We start from the raw sequence: 20,142 nt of genomic DNA, 5'->3' as shown, positions 1-20,142 counted from the left end.
ACAGAGACCTCAGCAACAATTAGTAGCAGAAAGGAGGGAGCCTGAGGTCATGAGTCTTTCCTACCATTGAAATGATACAAGCAGGCCCCTGTTTTCCTCTGCAAAATGTTAGCAGGAATGGAGCCTCTACTCTTAAAACTATTTTTCATTAACTTTCTGTGCGTACACCATTAAACTTTAGGAAACATGTTGGGATAGAATTCAAGTTTCTGAAAGCTAAAATACTTCACACAAACTCACAGAGGTTTACTTTTAGAGAGTGAAAGGCTAAATAATCACACATCCTCAGCAGAGTCAACCCCTTTTATTGCCATGCCGCCTCGCTGAAAAGAGGACAGCCCAGTGCCCGGTGATTCAATGGGCAACCTCCCCGAAGGGTGATTCTTCTCCACACTGGAAATGACTGAATGATCCAGGCACACTTGATGCGAAGATGTGGCAGAATTACAGCAAAGAGATGGCAGGAGACAACTGAGCTTATGTCCTGCTTTGTGCTTCCTAAGAGATTTCTGTGGAAAAGAAGCATGTTGCCCTAGAAGGGCCTCTGGTCCAATCCAGCAGTGCTCTTTGTATGTTCTTACTCAGGCCAAAAACAATGAATCAGGCAACCTCTGCAATGAGTTGGTTCTCTAGGCTCACGTGAGCCTAACTAATGAATGAATTTATTTCTCACAGCCTTCTTGCTATTTTCTCAGCCAATTCACAGCTTGGCTGCACGCAATCCAAATGGGGGAAATCCCCACTTATTTCTTCATTGGACTGTCTGCGACAGGCATCAAAACAAAAGTGCATTCAGCAATCTATGCAGGATTTAGCATTTAGTGGTTGAACAATAATTTTATTACAGGAGCTCACAGGGCACACGTCATCCTGGGGTTACGCCATGCAACAATAGAAAATGCTGCATCACTTACAGGGCATTTCAGTTAGCTGCGCTGTTTAACTATCAGGAGGAATTAATTCTGAATTTTGTGGATTTTGCAGACGTTTGCTCGAGGCCCTGGACAGTACTGCAGCAGGCAAATAAATTGTTTTCCTTTTACTCAAGGTTCAAAGCAAAGCTGCCCAGTAACTGCATTATAGGAAACAGACGATGTGCTGAATGAAGAAATTGTGGTATGCGATAGGCGGTGCTCCTGCCTATGAAAAATGAACAAAAGGTCTTCCGCAATCAGTAGCCAACTTGCTTGATGCCTCTCGATTATATTCTAAAGCAAACTATTTCAGCAGCTATTAAAACTAGTATTGACCTCTGCCAGTTCAGACTTTAAGATGGATGCCTGAACACTTCTGGCACCAAAACAGAAGTTCACATTGAAAACTAGCACATCAGCGAGAATGTCGAGCTAGAATGGTTCTCCAGTGTGGTGTAGTGGTTAAGAGCGGTGGACTCGTAATCTGGTGAACCGGGTTCGCTTCCCTGCTCCTCCACATGCAGCTGCTGGGTGACCTTGGGGTAGGCACACTTCTTTGAAGTCTCTCAGCCTCACTCAGCTCACAGAGTGTTTGTTGTGGGGGAGGAAGGGAAAGGAGATTGTTAGCTGCTTTGAGACTCCTTCGGGTAGTGATAAAGTGGGTATCAAATCCAAACGCTGCTGCTGCTGCTGCTGCTGCTGCTGCTGCTGCTGCTGCTTCTTCTTCTTCTTCTAACAAGCTCGTTTTCTATGTGTAATAATTTAGCAACGCAAGAAGGGCCTGCTGGATCAGCCCAGTGGCCCAATTATGCCAGCATCCTGCTCTCACAGTGGCCAACCAGATGCCTCTGACACACCTATTGGGAATCTGAATACGTGCAGCTTCACACACAGAGTCAATTAGGGCTTGGCCAACAGCCAAGGCAATATGAAGGAGTAAGTCTGCCTGGTGATACAGAGGCATGGAGACAGCTCCATGATTGGTCAAGCTCTCTCACGGGAATGATGATTTATGGCCTACTAACTGGAATGTGTTAGTGAGTGGTTCAGTGTTGAGTGTAGGAGTTGAGAGTTGTGTAAGAGAGAGCTAGTCAAAGATCCATGTTCTGTTCTGTTCCTGTAAATAGTCCACTGTATATAATAAACACCTATAACTACAAGTTACTGGTTCCTGCTTCGTCCATCCTGTCTGCAGCCAAGTTGCCAATTGCTTTCGTCAACTCTGCGTTTACTCTGCTAGGTCTGGCTAAGGTCCTGCAACTGGTCAGAAAGTTGCGAAACACCAACAGGTTATGACAGTAACACCAAGGGGCAGAACATGAGCACAAGAGCAAAATTCTCCCCTCCTGTGTTTCCCAGCCACAGGTATTCAGAAACACTGCTGCCTCAAACTGTAGAGGTACAGCCCAACCATCATGGCGAGTAGCTAGACTTGCTTTGCTTTGTGTGTGTTTTGCATGGAGAAGCTATTTACGTAGGTGAGTCCCCACCTGCGGGCTGAAGTGGTAGAGGCCAGGAGCAGTTTTACTATTTCATTTATATATGTGCAGGCCAGTCATATCTGTACATTAGTACCTCAAGCATTAGTCACACGTTTATCTTTTTAAAAATAAATAAATCAGAACAGCAAAAACATGGGGCCATTGGGTTTAAATTCTGTTCTGGGGCCGGCCCTAATTTTTAAGTATAAACACTCATCTTTTGAACATTTTCACCACACAGCAAATAGTCATTATTGAACTTTCTAGTCTTGCCATTTTGGTTTTTCTGCTTGGATGGACCTAGAATAACTAATTGCATTCAGTTTTAGGCTATGTAGCTTCCCTCGAATAATTTCAGAATCATATAAAAGAACTTGTTTTTCTATTAAAATGATGAATGGGCTAAATGAGGTATGTAATAAAATACTGCAGGCTGGTAAACAAACTAGTGTTTTCTTACGGCAAAGCGCTTTACCTCGTTTAGCAAATTCTGCCCTGCAGTATTTTCTAGCCAAGCCATCCTGAAAACGTAGTTAGGAGAGGAAGGATTATTTGGCCGGCAGCAAGAAAGGTCAAGTGTAATCTGCTTCAGAAGAAAATCAGAAACCTTCCTGCAGTCAAAGGTGAGCAAGTGGGGGAAAAAACAATGGAGACAAATGGGGCTGTTAGTGAAAACCCAATCTGTGTAGTCTGAAGGAGATGGATCCAAGCAACATTGGGGGGGGGATTATCTGGCTTACCCAATATCATATGCATTGGGGGAACTTATCAAGCAGAGTGAAAAGGTGAAGAGAAACTGGCTGTTGATGTCAGCGCTCTCAGCTTTTGAATGAAACTGCATTCATGGCAAAACTATAGAAAAATGGGGAGGGGGGCAGCTTTTATAACATCTATGTCCTTGCTCAGTGGACATGCTCAGAGCTAGAGCAGCCCCCATAAATGCTTGCCCAGCCCTTCCTTAAATCCCTACCACCACCCTTCTAGGTCATTAGTTTCACTGTCACACTGCCAGGGGCTTCTTACCCATAGAGGCTAGTGGCACAGGGCGCCAAGTTCTGGAGGGCACCAGGAAAGAGGCGGAGGCATCAGCTCGCCACCTTCGCCCGCCTCCACCATGCCACGCCAAAGCAGCACCACGCCCGGAGCCTCCACCTGCCGTGGCCACCATGGCACGAAGCAGCCAACTGAGCCGGGATCTGCTGCGTCCAGCCTCCGCCTCTTCCCCGCTGGAGGAGCTGCCCTCCAGCCGCTGCCTGTCTCCTCCAGCCCCACAAAGCTGGGCATGTCGCCGGCAGCGTCATCCTCCCTGAAAAAGGTCGACAACTCTGGGAAAGGGGGGGAAGAGGGATCTTTGCACCATGGCACTGGATGTGCTTAAGACGGCCCTGAAAACTGCTATTACTGTCCTGAGGTTTCTTCTAATGTTCTTGAAGTGGTAAGGATGACCACACACTCTGGACACTCACTTCTCTAGGCTGCTAAAAGCCAGGAGCGAGGGTACAGCTGGCTGAGCCAGGGAGATGATTAATGCCTCCCCGGGAAAAGGGGAGGTCCCTGCCTGTTTTGGCACAGAAACCGGTTGCGATTTCAACTAACTGCAATTCCTGGGCACTCTTCAAAAATATACAGTGGTGCCCCGCAAGACGAACGCCTCGCAAGACGGAAAACCCGCTAGACGAAAGGGTTTTCCGTTTTGGAGGCGCTTCGCAAAACGAATTTCCCTATGGGCTTGCTTCGCAAGACGAAAATGTCTTGCGAGTTCCTGCGGGGGTTTTTTTCCTCCCCCCCCCCCTTTTTCTAAGCCGCTAAGCCGCTTATCAGCTGATCCGCTAAGCCACTAAAAGCCGCTAAAAGCCGCTAAGCTGCTAATAGCGCTAATCCGCTAAGCCGTCAATGGGCTTGCTTCGCAAGACGGAAAAATCCGCTAGACGAAGAGACTCGCGGAACTGATTAATTTCGTCTTGCGAGGCACCACTGTAGCTCCACATACAGTACATTACAATAGCTGGTCCTTGAGGTTATCAAACATGGATAAATACGGCTCTTTATTATGCTGAGTTTGTAGTTGTCAAGATGAAAGGACTGCTTTGTTTTAATTAACAGAGACAATGAATCAGAAGCTTGAGCCCAGGATAAAATGCAAAAGACAGTACACAAATGTTTCAGCACTATGGCTCATTCTTCCAAACAATTGTCAGCTCCAAGTGCACAGAACTACATTTCTTTGGCTCTTCAATAGGAAATGAGACTTTAATGTCGCTGGCAACCCAAACAGACCTGCTTTCCAAATTGCAAGGTTTTAAATGACAGCTCATTTCAGTCCAAGCAGTAAGGCAAATATGTTAGCAGCAAATGCCAGGTCGTTATAAGGAGAGGGAAATATAACTGCCTTTGGGCACCATAAATAAATCTATAGATTTATTTATTTATTTAACTCCGTGTTCTCCACAGCTCACCTTGACACTCGGTACGGCTCCACTGATGGAATGTCAATAAGATATTTGTGGCGTTGTCACCACATTGAAAATTATTCCACGATGAATGAATTCAGCTGGTTCCCAAGCAGTTTTTGCAACACAGAACACTTCATGTGGAGTTCTGGATGCAGAATTGTTGTATACTTAAAAGGCTGGTCACTAAAATGACCTGTGGAGTCTTCTGAAGCAAAATGACGCTCCTGTGAACACCTCATTGCCATGATAGGTCTGCTTCAAGCAACTCAATTTACTTGCAGCGCTTCATCCAATTTCCAATGCCTCCTTAGGAGCAGCTTTTAAACGCTGAAAGTTTGCCTTCTATTTCATAAGCTCAGGTCCATGGAAGATTATTATTGTTGGTTTTTAATACAGAAAAGAACTTGAAGGCCAAAGTAAAGAGCCTTGCGTGCATATATATTTTGCCCCTTGACGAATTATATTCTGACATTGAAAAATCTTCAGCATAAGAGCAACACAAGGGGGGAAGGTATATTTTTAAAGTTTGGTTTGGGGTGAGGAAAACAAGCCAGGGCTTCTTGCACAAGGAGACCACTGGGGCATCTTTTAGCCACACAGTGGCATAGAACCTGAGGTGAATTTAAGGAAGGTCACAGGTGGGAAGTTTGTGGTCCCCTTCACTTTCCTGAAGCCAACCTCAGCTCCCCGAAACCCTCTCTAGAACAGGGGTCAGCAAACTTTTTCAGCAGGGGGTTGGTCCACTGTCCCTCAGACCTTGGAGGGTGGTTGGACTATATTGGGAGGGGGGGATGAACGAATTCCTATGCCCCACAAATAACCCAGAGATGCATTTTAAATAAAAGCACACATTCTACTCATGTAAAGAAACATTGATTCCCGGACGGTCTGCGGGCCAGATTTAGAAGGCGATTGGGCCAGATCCAGCCCCCGAGCCTTAGTTTGCCTACTACCTATGCTCTGCATCAGGGGAACCCACCAGAACATGGTGGCGTGGGGTGCAGAGGTGAGGAAAGGATAGAAATAGATCCTTTCATGAACTTCCTTACATTATTTATCATCGGATCAAAGCCATGAAAGCTGAAGCAAAGATCTTGAAAAGCACATTTAATCTGAAACGATTCCATTTGTTCAGTGGAACAAGCCTTTCAACATTTTTATTTTTTTTTAGTCCTTTTAGAAAATAGTTCCATGGAGAATCTTACCAACCACATCAGCTGCACGGATGCAAAGAGGAAGCACCGAATGCCAGATTTGTGACTTAGCATCTTCATGAGAGCACTCAGTATGACAACCTCTCCAATTATCTCATCATCATATACCAAAATACTGTTTCCCTGTCACTACCTATCACTCAGCACCTAGATGGATTCCAGCCTGCCTTGAACTGGTTCTTCTGCAGCGCCTTCTCACTGCTTGATAATTGGGGGGAAGATGACGACTCTACACTTACCAAGAGCTGTGCCTTGAGGCGCTCATCTTCGGTGGCTGCTCTCTCTCTAAGGATGGCTCTGGACAAGTGCTCGTTTGAGGCAGCCCGCTCTCGCTCAAGAACTTTGCTGATTTCATCTCGTACATGCATTTGATTCTGCTTCAGTCTACAAGAGAGTAAAGAAAGAAAGGCACGGAACTGAATTGTGTACTCAAAACTTAACACCTGGTTGGGTCAAAGCAATACGACGCACATTTCTTGGACCTGTTCCACAGATATCCCGTTTCTACTATCATTTCACGTCAACAGAAGCAATGCAGTGAGGCACAAGGAAGCATTTCCCACAGTTTGTGCCCATTGATAATACCACAAGGTATCCAGTAGCTCTGGCAGCGAGACATAATTACTGATTTTTAAAAAGCACAAGGAGCATATAAACGTGAATGCCAAATTTTACAACATGCATAAAGCTTGAAGTATTGCAACCAACACGGTTTCAACTTATCAGTGCTACACCCAGATATAAAATCATTATGACTGTAAAGATCCCATTTCCCAGAAAGATTAAATACAATATTAATATCTCTTCATCTGAACATGGAGTATAACCCGGGCAGAGAGTTATCCTTATTCCAAGCCATTCTTGTTTAAAGTAAAGTTGTTTATCCTTCACCACCTGTTTGTTGCCACTAAAACGACTTAATAATAATAATAATAACAACAACAACAATAATATATTTTTATTTATATCCCGCCCTTCCCAGCCAGAGCTGGGCTCAGAGCGGCTAACAACAATAAAAAATAGAGCATTCTAAAATCAATTCATTATAAAATCAGTTCAAATCAAATTAATGGCAACCATTGGGCTAGAGTTCTGTGAGGATTACCAAAGGAGAGGGTCAGACTATGCCTTGGCCAAAGGCCTGGTGGAACAGCTCTGTCTTGCAAGCCCTGCGGAAAGATGTCAAGTCCCGCAGGGCCCTAGTCTCTTGTGACAGAGCGTTCCACCAGATCCGGGCCACGGCCGAAAAAGCACTGGCTCTGGTTGAGGCCAGACTAACCTCCATGTGTCCCAGGACCTCCAAGATGTTTTTGTCTAAAGATAGTAAGGTCCTCCGTGGGACATACCAGGAGAGGCGGTCCCGTAGGTACGAGGGTCCTAAGCCGTATAGGGCTTTAAAGGTTAAAATCAGCACCTTAAACCTGATCCTGTACTCCACCGGGGGCCAGGGCAGCTGGTATAGCACTGGGTGAATGTGATCCCATGGCGAGGACCGTGTAAGGAGCCTCGCCGTGGCATTCTGCATCCGCTGGAGTTTCTGGGTCAGTTTCAAGGGCAGCCCCACGCAGAGTTGTTAACTGTTCACTATCAGGAGCTTGCCCAGAGAGGGAGAACTGCACATGGGTGAAGGTATCCACCCCAAGAGCCATTCTGTAGACTAGAGAAGCAGAACAGGTAAGAGATTATGAGAACTGGAGTGGAAGAAAAACTAAGATGACCCAACAGCTTGGGTCAACGGATCCAGAGGAGGGCAACCAAAATGGTCAAAGGCCTGGAAACGATGCCTTATGAGGAACGGCTAAGGGAGCTGGGCATGTTTAGCCTAAGGGGTGATATGATAGCCATGTTCAAATATATAAAAGGATGTCACATAGAGGAGGGAGAAAGGTTGTTTTCTGCTGCTCCAGAGAAGCGGACACGGAGCAATGGTTCCAAACTACAAGAAAAAAGATTCCACCTAAACATTAGGAAGAACTTCCTGACAGTAAGAGCTGTTCGACAGTGGAATTTGCTGCCAAGGAGTGTGGTGGAGTCTCCTTCTTTGGAGGTCTTTAAGCAGAGGCTTGACAACCATATGTCAGGAGTGCTCTGATGGTGTTTCCTGCTTGGCAGGGGGTTGGACTCAATGGCCCTTGTGGTCTCTTCCAACTCTATGATTCTATGATTCTATGATCCCTGAATTACAAGCAGGAGGTCACTAGCAACATACCAAGAGCCTGTCGGAAACATAAATTTTGGAGGACCCCAGCCCAGTAGCAGCTCATGGCTGGCGGTGCTGCCTTCAACACCTGTGTTGGTTCACCTATATCAGCTGAACAAATAATGGGGGGGTGGAATGGGGGGTGCAAATTGGCTTTATCTCCGTCAAATATATTTCACATCAAATTCTGAAGTTAAAGCGCATGCCACAAGACCTTTAAGATCCTTCAGAAATTTGATTTCACATACAAATGGATATATTTTTTAAAAAAACTTTTTCTCTATACTATATCAAATAATTTATAAGTTAACAATTGGAGGGTGCAACTCTGTGAAAACAGAAGTAGGAATCTGATCTAGGGATAGAGATTGTGGAGGTGGGCTGGAATAATTTGTGGGTTAAAAAAACCACTAAAATCAGTATCAACTCGGTTATGAGACAATTTAAATTACAACACCAATGGCATTTGATACCATTATGGTGTAGTTATATTAATAAAACTATGCTGGAAGGTTCCATTGCTTCCAGGATGGGCTAAAATGTTTCTTCTTTTCCTGCTCAAGTTCTCCCTGGGCTCAAAAGACTCAAGCTCTTCTGCGAGTGACACCGCCTTGTGACACCACCCTAGAGACCGATGAGGATTTTAAGCCTGTATTTTGCATTACGATCTGGGATCTTGACCATGTTGGCAGTGTTCTTTGGACTGCGTGATGCAAGAAGAAAACTTCATCCAAGTCTGTCTGTCTGTCTGTCGTGGGGAATTTGACGTTCCGAGCGGGCAACCTCTAAAGCCGCCAAAGCTAATGAAATCATTAACGAAGTACCTGCCGTTCTAACGCTGCACATTTTTATATGGAGACTAAAATATGTATTAAATAATGTAGCTAATAAAATACACCTGCTTCATGTGTGTTCTCATGCTGAGCACAAAGTCAACATCTGAAAGTTTGCCGCTGGTGACAGAATATCAAATACGGCTCTTCAAACGGGCTTTGGAAATTGCAGCAGAGATGAGGTTTCGCAGTTCTTGCCACTTTTGTGCATTACCAAGGGAGCTTCTGAGAACAAATCATCATGTCTAGGGTCACTTTGTGAAAGGTACACACACACACACACACACAACATTACAAGGCTTTATATTCTTCCCCAAGGAAATGGTTAGAGGTTGGGGGTGGTGAAAGCAGACAATAACGATTTGAATTGCCTTTGTGCTCCAGATACAACCCTCTGGAATGTGAACCAAATGGGAGTTTTTATCAAGTTTATTAAGCAACGTCTTCAATTACTCGAGCAGAAAGCTAGATTATGCAGACACGGACCAAATTCCATCAAGTGATTTCCCAAGATCCTCCAAATTATTCCAACCAAATCGAATCTACCGCACAATCAATGATGCGGAAAACAGGAAGGCCAAATCAACACACACAAATCTGAGTTTAGGGAAGCCGAATGTAATCCCAAACAGAGGAGTTTAAAAGAAACAGCTTTTCTTCACTGCTTTATGAGTGTTAAATTTGGTGCAGTAACTAATTTGTGATCATCATTCAGGGTAAGTTCTACAACAAAGGGCTAAACTGATGGAAATTTTGACACACACAGGAGAACTCCAAAGTGCCATAATATTTGCAGGGTGTTATGATAGGCTTGGTTGTCTACAAGGAGAGGGTGCAGTAACCATCTGTAGTCACCCGCAGGTCTCTTATGGCAGAATGCCTGTTAGAAAACTGAAATCTCGTAGCTCCTGTTTGGGGTTCACAGAGAACACCCTCAGTCTCTCTCATCCTCCTGAAACTTTTCCACGCTTAACCATTTAGTGCTGAAATTCTCAGAATTAGGGCCAGTTGTCAGGTACTTAGCTGTTTTCGTGTAAAGAACTCTGAAGCATTCATTAAGATATACCACTTTTTTAAAAAACACACACACACACACCTCCTTTTCAGCATAAACTTCAATTACTATTTTCCCACAAGGGTCTCATGGCATTATTATTTGGGCGGGGGGAGGGGCTACAGTTAGGGAACACCAAGTTTGCTTTTTCAATTGCAAATGTTCCCACAAGGCATGAAAAGAAACCAAGAAATATCACCTGGAACAGCCTAGATGAAGGCAAACATCTCAGCCTCTTTTGGGGGGAGCCAAGCAATTTCTTGTGCTGCATTCTTGCAATGTCATTGTTCTCATTCCTCGCTTCATAATACCATTTAACCATCATTAGAACTAACTCTGTTTAAGAGCCAAAATACACGGGATCGTATCCAGAGTGGAGCAAAGTGAAACTCTTCCAACTGAATACTCCCATGGATGGAAGACAGAAAACAATTTCTGCCAATTCCCCATCACCTTAAAATCCCCCCCCCCAAAAAAACCACACCCCTCCAATCTGTACTGGAAGGTTGGTGAACCCTCCAGAATAGTATGGGAGGTAGAATTATGGGCTGCAGGACGGATGGAGAATCAGCAAAAACTGCCTTTCCTTCCCACCGCAGAAGCATCCAGTTCATGGGCAAGAAACCTCCCACTGGGTCCAACTCACTTCCAGAAACAAAAAGGAGTCCTTCTGTTTGTGGAACGGCTGGTCTGGATCCAACACAAGGTGAACCCCTTATTTAACCTCCTCAGCTAAACCCTGTCCACTGACATGGAGAGATAAAGGTAAAGTTCCAAAGCAAATACTCTGTTCCAAACTTAAAAATGGAAAGCGTAGTGCTGGTGGGTCAACAAAAGAGGTTTAAAGACTCTCAAGGCAAATCTAAAAAAATGTAGTATAAACACCGACAACTGGGAAACACTGGCCTAAGAGCGCTCCAATTGAAGAACAGCCTTTACCAAAGGCTGTCATAGACTTTGAAGACACTCAAACTCAGGACGCAAGGGAGAAACGTGCTAAGAGGAAGGCACGCTTGGCAAATCCACACCGTGATCAGCTCCCGCCCAGAAACCAATGTCCCCACTGTGGAAGGACGTGTGGATCCAGAATTGGCCTCCACAGTCACTTACGGACTCATTGTTAAAACCGTGTTTGTGGAAGACAATCTTACTCGGCTATGAGTGAACACCAAGGAAGAAGAAGATACATGGAGACCTAAGCTGAATAGGTGGAAGACACCTTGACCATGATTTCACTTGATCACATGTAACGCTTAACCACAGCTCATGCAAACCATATTCATTAAAGCCATGCCTTTCTCCCTCAATACGAGCCATGCAGATCTAATTCAAACCAATACAAAAACAAGTATCAATAAAATAAATAAAAATAAAAATGCAAAGCAGTAGATGAGATAAGCCTGCTGTCATGGACTGGCTGGATGCAGAAGAGTGGTGGGAAGCACCAGCTGGGAAACCCCCCAAGGGAACCCCCAGGGGAAGGAGGCACAGAGCCAGGGGATTGGTGGTGGGACGACGATGCATGGTCAGATAGAGAAGAGGGGACAGACTAGAAGAAGATGGTGTTGGAAACTGAAGAGGCAACAGGGCTTAGCGAGCAGGAAGATTCTGTGGCAGAGAGCAGTCCAGAATCAGAGGCAGAAGCGGAGGCTGGTGAGGAAGGGGGCCAAGAGGCAGAGTGGAGGCAGGCTGCTGAAGAAGCCAGGAAGTCTCCCTTTCCTGTTGTGGCCAGCTCCCCTTCTCTTGCTCTCCCAGAATACAAAGAAGAACAAAGAGAGAGAGGATGAAAGAGCCTCAGGTTGCTGGGGTAGGAGCCGAGGGAGAAGCCTTAGAGAATGATAGGAAGGTGGGGACAATCAGTCCTCAGAACTGCACTGGGACAAGATCACTGAGCCTGAGCTGTTTTATTTTTTTTGAATAAAGCGTTAACTTCACTGACACCTTGTGAGTTATTGTTGACTTGCTCCCGACTCCCACCTTGCCACCTTCTAATAATGAAGGAGCAGGTAAAAGTCAGAACTAAAGCATTACAAAGATCTGACAGGCCAGACACCTACCAGGAAAATGATATTTAGTCAAGAACAAAATGTCAGCAGTAAAGCGCCAAATAAATATCCTGAAGTAAGGTAAAGGTAAAGGGACCCCTGAAAATTAGGTCCAGTCATGCCGACTGGGGTTGTGGCGCTCATCTCACTTTACTGGCCGAGGAGCTGGCGTACAGTTTCCGGGTCACGTGGCCAGCATGACTACCCGCTTCTGGCGAACCAGAGCAGCGCACGGAAACGCCGTTTACCTTTCCACCGGAGCAGTACCTATTTATCTACTTTCACTTTGACATGCTTTCGAACTGCTAGGTTGGCAGGAGCAGGGACCGAGCAACGGGAGCTCACCCCATCGCGGGGATTCGAACCGCCAACCTTTTGATTGGCAAGTCCTAGGCTCTGTGGTTTAACCCACAGCACCGCCCACATCCCTATCCTGACGTAGGGGATTCCAAAATAGTTGGGTGCTAACACAATCCCAGTTGACAGCCATGTTGAGGTATTCTGATGAAGCACTTAATCACACTGAAGTCAAGCAGCTCATGGTTGGACATTATGCCTGCAAAGGACCATTATATAAACAGGCATAAAAGGCACAATTATCCAGATGAAATGAAAGGAGACAAGAAATGGGGACATGGGCCTTTCAACTTCATACAATATAGGAAGTTAAAAGCCCAGGCTTTTCAATGTTAAAATGGGGACAAGGATATGAGAAAGCCATCTTAGTAAATAAGACTCATTCCGGACCTCATGACAGGCTCTTCATAATAAGGAAGCCTTTTTTCTCTTGGAGTTTTCTCAGAACAAAAACTATTTCAAGTGAACTTTGACTTTTTGTGCCTTTTCTGACATCACACATCACCACTGCAACGAAGCCAGCCAAGTATTATTGACCAAAGTTTATGGACAAATATCCCAAACTCATTTTAGATTCACCACCGTTTCAGTGCAAAGCAGGGCCGTTTTGAATGCAACCTGACTTATTTGCATTATGTAATTGCCTGGCTTGAAGGAGCTTAATGAAACAAACACAAGTCAGCGCTGTCCTAAGATCTCAAACACTTGCGTGCATCAACTTATTGTAGTTTTCTCTCCCAGCACATTTGATTGGCATTCAGTATGCACCAGAACTGAAAGAAAACACACACCAGCTAAATCTCCAACAATGAACAGCACTAACTACCTTAATGTTAAAAGAAAACCTGAGACCTAAAATTTATATGCAAGCACACAGATGCACACCATGCCCTATCATTTGAGTTTAATGACTTCAAGAACTATTCAAATACACAAAAAAAGTATCAAAATGATTTTCTCTGCACTGCAATCGAGTCGAGCAGCTCCTGCAGTTCAATATGAAACACCAAATCAAAGGGAAATTACGAAAGATGGGAAATGACATATTTTATTGGTGGCCATGCACCAACAAATGTACCAGGAAGGTATCACGCTTGGAAATTTGCAACATATATACTGATCCAGCTTGTTCAACACAGACAACCTGATTTAATAAATTAATGGGACCTAGCCATCATAAACATAGAATACCGCATTCAACAATCAAAAGTCTTATGCTACAATATAATATCACAGAATCATAGTGCTGGAATGGACTACAAGGGCTATCTAGTTCAACCCCCTGCAATGCAGGAATATTTTTGCCCAACACAGGGCTCGAACCTACGACCCTAAGATTAAGAGTCTCATGTTCTACCAACTGAGCTATTCTAGCTAGCAGGACCAGTGGACAGGGGGATAATGGGAATTGTAGTCCAAAACAGCTGGAGACCCACGTTTGGGAAACCCTGGACAGCAGATAACTGCATCTTGTAGAAGCCAGTCCCACAGTTTAACTACCATATTTTTCGCTCTATAAGACACACTTTTTTCCTCCTAAACAGTAAGGGGAAATGTCTGTGTGTCTTATGGCGCGAATGCGTGGTCCCTGGAACCGAATTGCCCAGGGGCAAAAAGCAGATCATGCTTTTTTTTTTTTTTTTTTTTTTTTTGGAAAGAGGGAAGTGGGTGTTGAAACAAAGCCGCTGATGGCAAGCTATCGGAAGCGAGATAAGGGACGCTAGCAATAAAGGAGGCTGCCTGGGAGTGGGGAGGTAAAGACAGCAAACTTGCAAGGAGATGAGACAGGAAAACTAATAAATGAGGAGATAAATTAAAAGAAAAGGAGGAGCAAAAAACTGCTCCAGCTAAGGAAAAGACACTAAGGCAAACAAGAGGGAAGGGAGTGTTGAAAGGAAGCAGCTGATCGGTGGGATCGGGAGGGAGATAAGGGACACTAGCAATAAAGGAGGCTGCCTGGGAGGGGGGAGGTAAAAGTCCATGGATCCTCAGGATTTTTACATTGCGTCACCCCAAATTAACCCCCAAATCACTATCAGATCACATAGCATGTCCATGGCTACAGCCTGCACCAAAAAAATCATGCACCCACTGTTTCGTGGGGCCGCAACGGCACAAAAACGTGGTTACAAAGCACGGATCCACATGGATTCTCAGGATTTTTGCATTGGGTCACCCCAAACTCACCGTCAAATCACATGTCTGTGGCCACAGCATGAACCACAAAAATCATACATCCACTGTTCCGTTCAGAATATTTTTTTTCTTGTTTTCCTCCTCTAAAAACTAGGGGCGTCTTATGGTCAGGTGCGTCGTATGGGGTGAAAAATACAGTATGTATTGTGTGAATAAGTCGTTTATTTTCTGGTCTATACTGAACATTCAGCTTCCTTGGATGCCCTTTGGTTCTTGTATTCGAGGGATGGGATCCTGCTCTTATCTACTTTCTCCCCACATGCATAATGTCATACTGCTCTGTCACATCCCCTCTCCCTTACTCACCTTTTTCTACAATCAAAAGCAAACCCCCCCCCCCCTTTAAAAAAAATTAGCCACTTGGCCCCTTGATTATTTTCCTTGCCATTCTAGCTGTTCTACAGATTGGAAGGGAAGTTTGGCAACAATGGGATACAGGATGCTGGAGCACATGAGCCTCTATCGGAACCACCACGGCTCTTATTATCTTGCATTTGTTGTCATCATGACATTCATGGAGGAACTCAGGGGGGAACTTGGCTAGATATAGAGCCACGCCTGGATTTCAACAAAATGTTTCTCCCATACCAAACAATCATGCAGAGGGTCATGGACACGGTACCAATAAATAAACTTCCAGTGTGGGACAAGAGAATGAGAATCCCAGAGCAATCAGCTGATTATAAAAGCACATCACCTTGACCTTTGGCATCTGCCCCAGATTTACGTGGGAAAAGGCTGTGCTCTGTCCTGCAATCAATCTGAGCATGTTCTTGTGGGAGGGCAACAAAAACCTGGCGCACAAGGTTCTTTGCACCAGCGAAAAGAGTGGCTTCTTCAAGGATGGTGTTGAAACATTGAGGCCTTTGAACATATAGGAAAGGAAGCCGGTCAGCTTTGCTCTTGAGCAAATAAATACAGTGGTGCCTCGCAAGACGAAATTAATCCGTTCCGTGAGGCTCTTCGTATAGCAGTTTTTTCGTCTTGTGAAGCAAGCCCATTGACAGCTTAGCGGATTAGCACTATTAGCGGTTTAGTGGCTTTTAGCGGATTAGCGCTATTAGCGGTTTAGCGGCTTTTAGCGGATCAGCTGATAAGCGGCTTAGGGCTTAGGAAAAGGGGGGGGAGGGAAAAAACCCCGCAGGAACTCGCAAGACATTTTCGTCTTGCGAAGCAAGCCCATAGGGAAATTCATTTTGCGAAGTGCCTCCAAAACGGAAAATCCTTTCGTCTAGCGGGTTTTCCGTCTTGCGAGGAGTTCGTCTTGCAGGGCACCACTGTAATGAAGCTGGAATCAATGGGCAAAATCGGACACTGCTATGTAGGAGGGATACCTGTACGCATTTGTATAGACTTACTGCATATTGCATAGTAACTGTTGTGGGTCTTTTCTAAGAAAGCTATGAGAAAGGAGAAGAGTCAGAGGGGCTGCTTTACACCCTACTTTTTTTACTCAGCTATGCTTAAAGGTAAAGGTAGCCCTGACCATTAGGGCCAGTTGCGGACGACTCTGGGGTTGTGGCGCTCATCTCGCTTTATTGGCCGAGGGAGCCGGCGTACAACTTCCGGGTCATGTGGCCAGCATGACTAAGCCGCTTCTGGCGAACCAGAGCAGCGCACGGAAACGCCGTTTACCTTCCCGCCGGAGCGGTACCTATTTATCTACCTGCACTTTGACGTGCTTTCGAACTGCTAGGTTGGCAGGAGCTGGTACCGAACAACGGCAGCTCACCCTGTTGTGGGGATTCAAACCGCCGACCTTCTGATCGGCAAGCCCTAGGCTCTGTGGTTTAGACCACAGCGCCACCCGAATACCAAAATATTGGTTTCCTAACTTATTGAAATACTCACTTTAAAAAAACAACAACAATCCAGGACAAAACATGTACTTTGGCCAATAAGCTACAAACATAATGAAGATACAAAATACCAACCAAACAAGCAACGGCAAAGAGCATAACTAAATCAGTAATGCGTGACTTTGATAACCACAGTTTAAGCATCTGTTTTAAAACCACAACTTCACTGCTCACCGAGCAGCAAGCAAATACAGTGGTACCTCTAGTTACAAACTTAATTCGTTCCGGAGGTCCGTTCTTAACCTGAAACTGTTCTTAACCAGAGGCATGCTTTTGTTAATGGGGCTTCTTGCTGCTGCTGCGCCGCCACCGGTACACGATTTCCATTCTCATCCTGCGGCAAAGTTCTCAACTCGAGGTAACGCTTCCAGGTTAGCAGAGTTTGTAACCTGAAGTGTTTGTAACCTGAGGCATTTGTAACTCGAGGTACCACTGTAAGTGGTTAGGCAGGCCTCTCTTGGGGAAGGTGTTCAGCGACTGAGGCTTTGATATGGCGCAGGCTTGGACTGCCATCGTACAGTCCCCGATTCATTGCCTGTTTGGCAGTGGAGGGGATGGCTGCACAGTATGGGGTAGGGGAGGGGATGGTGGCTCCACAGCTGCCAACCTTCCCTTTTTTTTGCGGGAAATTCCCTTATTCCAGCACTGTTTCCCACTGCTTCCCACTGCTATCCCAGATTGTTATATATCCCGTAGTCTTTCCCCGGACAGGTGAGGCTGCGGATCCCTTATTTTCGAGGCTGCTGATCCCTTATTTTCAAATCTGAAAGTTGACAGCTATGGGTGGCTCTCTGCTAGCAGCCCCAGTTTCTTCTTTGCCCCCCCCCTTTCATTCTTCCTTGAAAAATGGTATTGTTCACACCTCTCCATCCACACATTCCTCCCTTCTCTGTCTCCCCCTGCCATGCTCATTCTCTCTCTCTCTCCTTTCTCATCTGTAAGCATTTTTGAAATTAAAAGGGGTCCTTAAAAAAGTTGGGAACCACTGTTCTAAATCATCAATCTTCAGCTGGCGTATCAGGGCCCCTCTACCGGGTCACAGCCTAATCTAAAGTGGGTACAGCACTACCGCCATGCAAATGTGGTTGGCATCTGTCTGTCTCGAGAGACAGTGGAGTGTGCCTCTAGGGCAAGGGTCAGCAAACTTTTTTAGCAGGGGGCCAGTCCACTGTCCCTCAGACCTTGGGGGGGGGGGCTGGACTATATTTTGAAAAAAAAAAATAATGAACAAATTCCTATGCCCCACAAATAACCCAGAGATGCATTTTAAATAAAAAGGCACATTCTACTCATGTAAAAACACACTGATTCCTTAGTTTGCCTACCCATGCTCTAGGGCAGGGGTCTGCAACCTTTAAGACAAAAAGAGCCACTTGGACCCGTTTCTGAAGAAAAAACAACTGGGAGCTGCAAAACCATTGCGACATTTAAAGCATGCACGCCGCTGCCCTCCGATCTGACAGCGGGCGGGAAGGTGACGTCGGGACGGTGCGTGACTAACGCATGCACCGCCCCCATGCGACGTCACAGCCAGTACAGCGCCCGCCACAGTGGGGAGTGTCGGGGCGCACAATGCGCCTCCTCCCCTCGCTAGTATCCGCCCCGGAGCCGCAGCAAAGGTGTAAAAGAGCCACATGCGGCTCCGGAGCCGCGGGTTGCAGACCCCTGCTCTAGGGGGTAAAACTGCTGTGTTAGCATCACTGATCTGACTTCCTTGAGATGTGAAAAAATGGGTGTCCAAATGCACATTTGTGTTAATGGTGGATCCAAAGTTTAAAAGGGCTGGAGACTACTGCTTTAAGTCTTAAGCTGCTTACAGTAATACAGTGGTGCCTCGCAAGACGAAATTAATCCGTTCCGCGAGTCTCTTCGTCTAACGGTTTTTTCATCTTGCGAAGCAAGCCTATTGATGGCTTAGCGGATTAGCGCTATTAGCGGCTTTTAGCGGCTTAGCGGCTTAGCGGCTTAGAAAAAGGGGGGAAAGGGGGGAAAAAACCGCAGAAACTCGCAAGACATTTTCGTCTTGCGAAGCAAGCCCATAGGAAATTCGTTTTGCGAAGCACCTCCAAAACGGAAAACCCTTTCGTCTAGCGGGTTTTCCGTCCTGCGAGGCGTTCGTCTTGCGGGGCACCACTGTAATTGATATTAAATAATGTATTGGGGATATGATCTTGTACTTCTACTTAAGATTTTTTGTGGAGGTGGGGGGGGGGGAGCCATATATATATATATTCTTCCAGGCAGGATTCATAATATTTTCTGAAGCACATTGTTTCCTAGGCCCCACTTCCATATTGAACTGACAATAATGATGCTGTAATTAGTCTAAGATACCATGCTAAAAGTCATCCCACACAGTATGAACGTTAGCTTGACAAAATGAATAATTTAACTTAGCAAGAGAGGATTCACTCCGCCAACTACGCCACTTACCCGGACATATTGGTTTTCCAATACTCAATAGCACAGCCAAAGGTACTGGAAGGCTAATAAAGTCGGTCGTGCTTCTATGTCTAATTGCTAAAAAAAGACCAAAAGAGTAACTCGGAGACAGTCAGAAACACTTGCCAGTAAAGGTATGTGTATCTGAATGTACTGCCTACATAGGTTCCCAATGCCTACACAGGTGCCCCTATGCTTGTCATAGACTCATAGGATTATAAAGTTGGAAGGGACCCTAAGGAACAAGGAACATCTGGTCCAACCCCCTGCAATACAGAAATCTCAACTGTTGCATCTGTGGCAGGTGGCCAGCCAACCTCTGCCTAGAAACCTCCAACGAAGGAGAGTCCAGCTTCATCTTAATGTGCTCCTGATGCCCCACGATTCCCAAGAGCCCTTGCAACCTGAAAGAGAACACTTACTGTTGGGGAGACTCCTGCAGATTAAGACACACTACCAACGCATCCTGAAATAGCTATAAATAGCTACCTAGTCTCTACGTGGGTGGTGCTGTGGTCTAAACCACAGAGCCTACGGCTTGCCGATCAGAAGGTCAGTGGTTCGAATCCCCGCGATGGGGTGAGCTCCCGTTGTTCAGTCCCAGCTCCTGCCCACCTAGCAGTTCAAAAGCATGTCAAAGTGCAAGTAGATAAATAGGTACCGCTCCGGCAGGAAGGTAAACGGCATTTCCGTGCGCTGCTCTGGTTCGCCAGAAGCGGCTTAGTCATGCTGGCCACATGACCCGGAAGCTGGCTCCCTCGGCCAGTAAAGTGAGATGAGCGCCGCAACCCCAGAGTCGTCCGCGACTGGATCTAACGGTCAGGGGTACCTTTACCTTTACCTTTTTAGTCTCTACTCAAACCTGGTTAGTATTTCAATAGGTTCACCACATTAAACGCCCACGGAATTATCACAGGGAAGTAAAGAACCCTACTGGTGGGAGGACACATCCCACGAGAGTTGCAATTTTAAACGGGTCAACGTGCACCTGCACAATTGCAGCTCTTGCTATCTTGTGGTCTCCAGGGGTCAAGAAAGTGATTAGCACTTTACTGTGCCTTATGTAACAAGGTGTGAATCTCTTTGCTGTTGTC

General features: G+C 45.7%; 1 protein-coding gene across 1 annotated transcript in view; it reads right to left on the bottom strand.

Moving 5' to 3' along the window:
- CHCHD3 (coiled-coil-helix-coiled-coil-helix domain containing 3) overlaps positions 1-20,142 on the bottom strand; it is a 222,434-nt gene that overhangs the window by 141,640 nt on the left and 60,652 nt on the right. The window contains exon 4 of the mRNA XM_081880211.1: positions 6,302-6,446. Coding sequence (XP_081736337.1) covers positions 6,302-6,446 — 145 coding nt within the window. The remainder of the gene's footprint in view (positions 1-6,301; positions 6,447-20,142) is intronic.

This window comes from Podarcis erhardii (assembly GCF_964252035.2).
Source record: "Podarcis erhardii genome assembly, chromosome: 10".
Taxonomy (NCBI): Eukaryota; Metazoa; Chordata; class Lepidosauria; order Squamata; family Lacertidae; genus Podarcis; species Podarcis erhardii.
The sequence above is the reverse complement of the archived record's forward strand: the minus strand, read 5'-3'. Positions and strand labels throughout refer to the sequence as shown.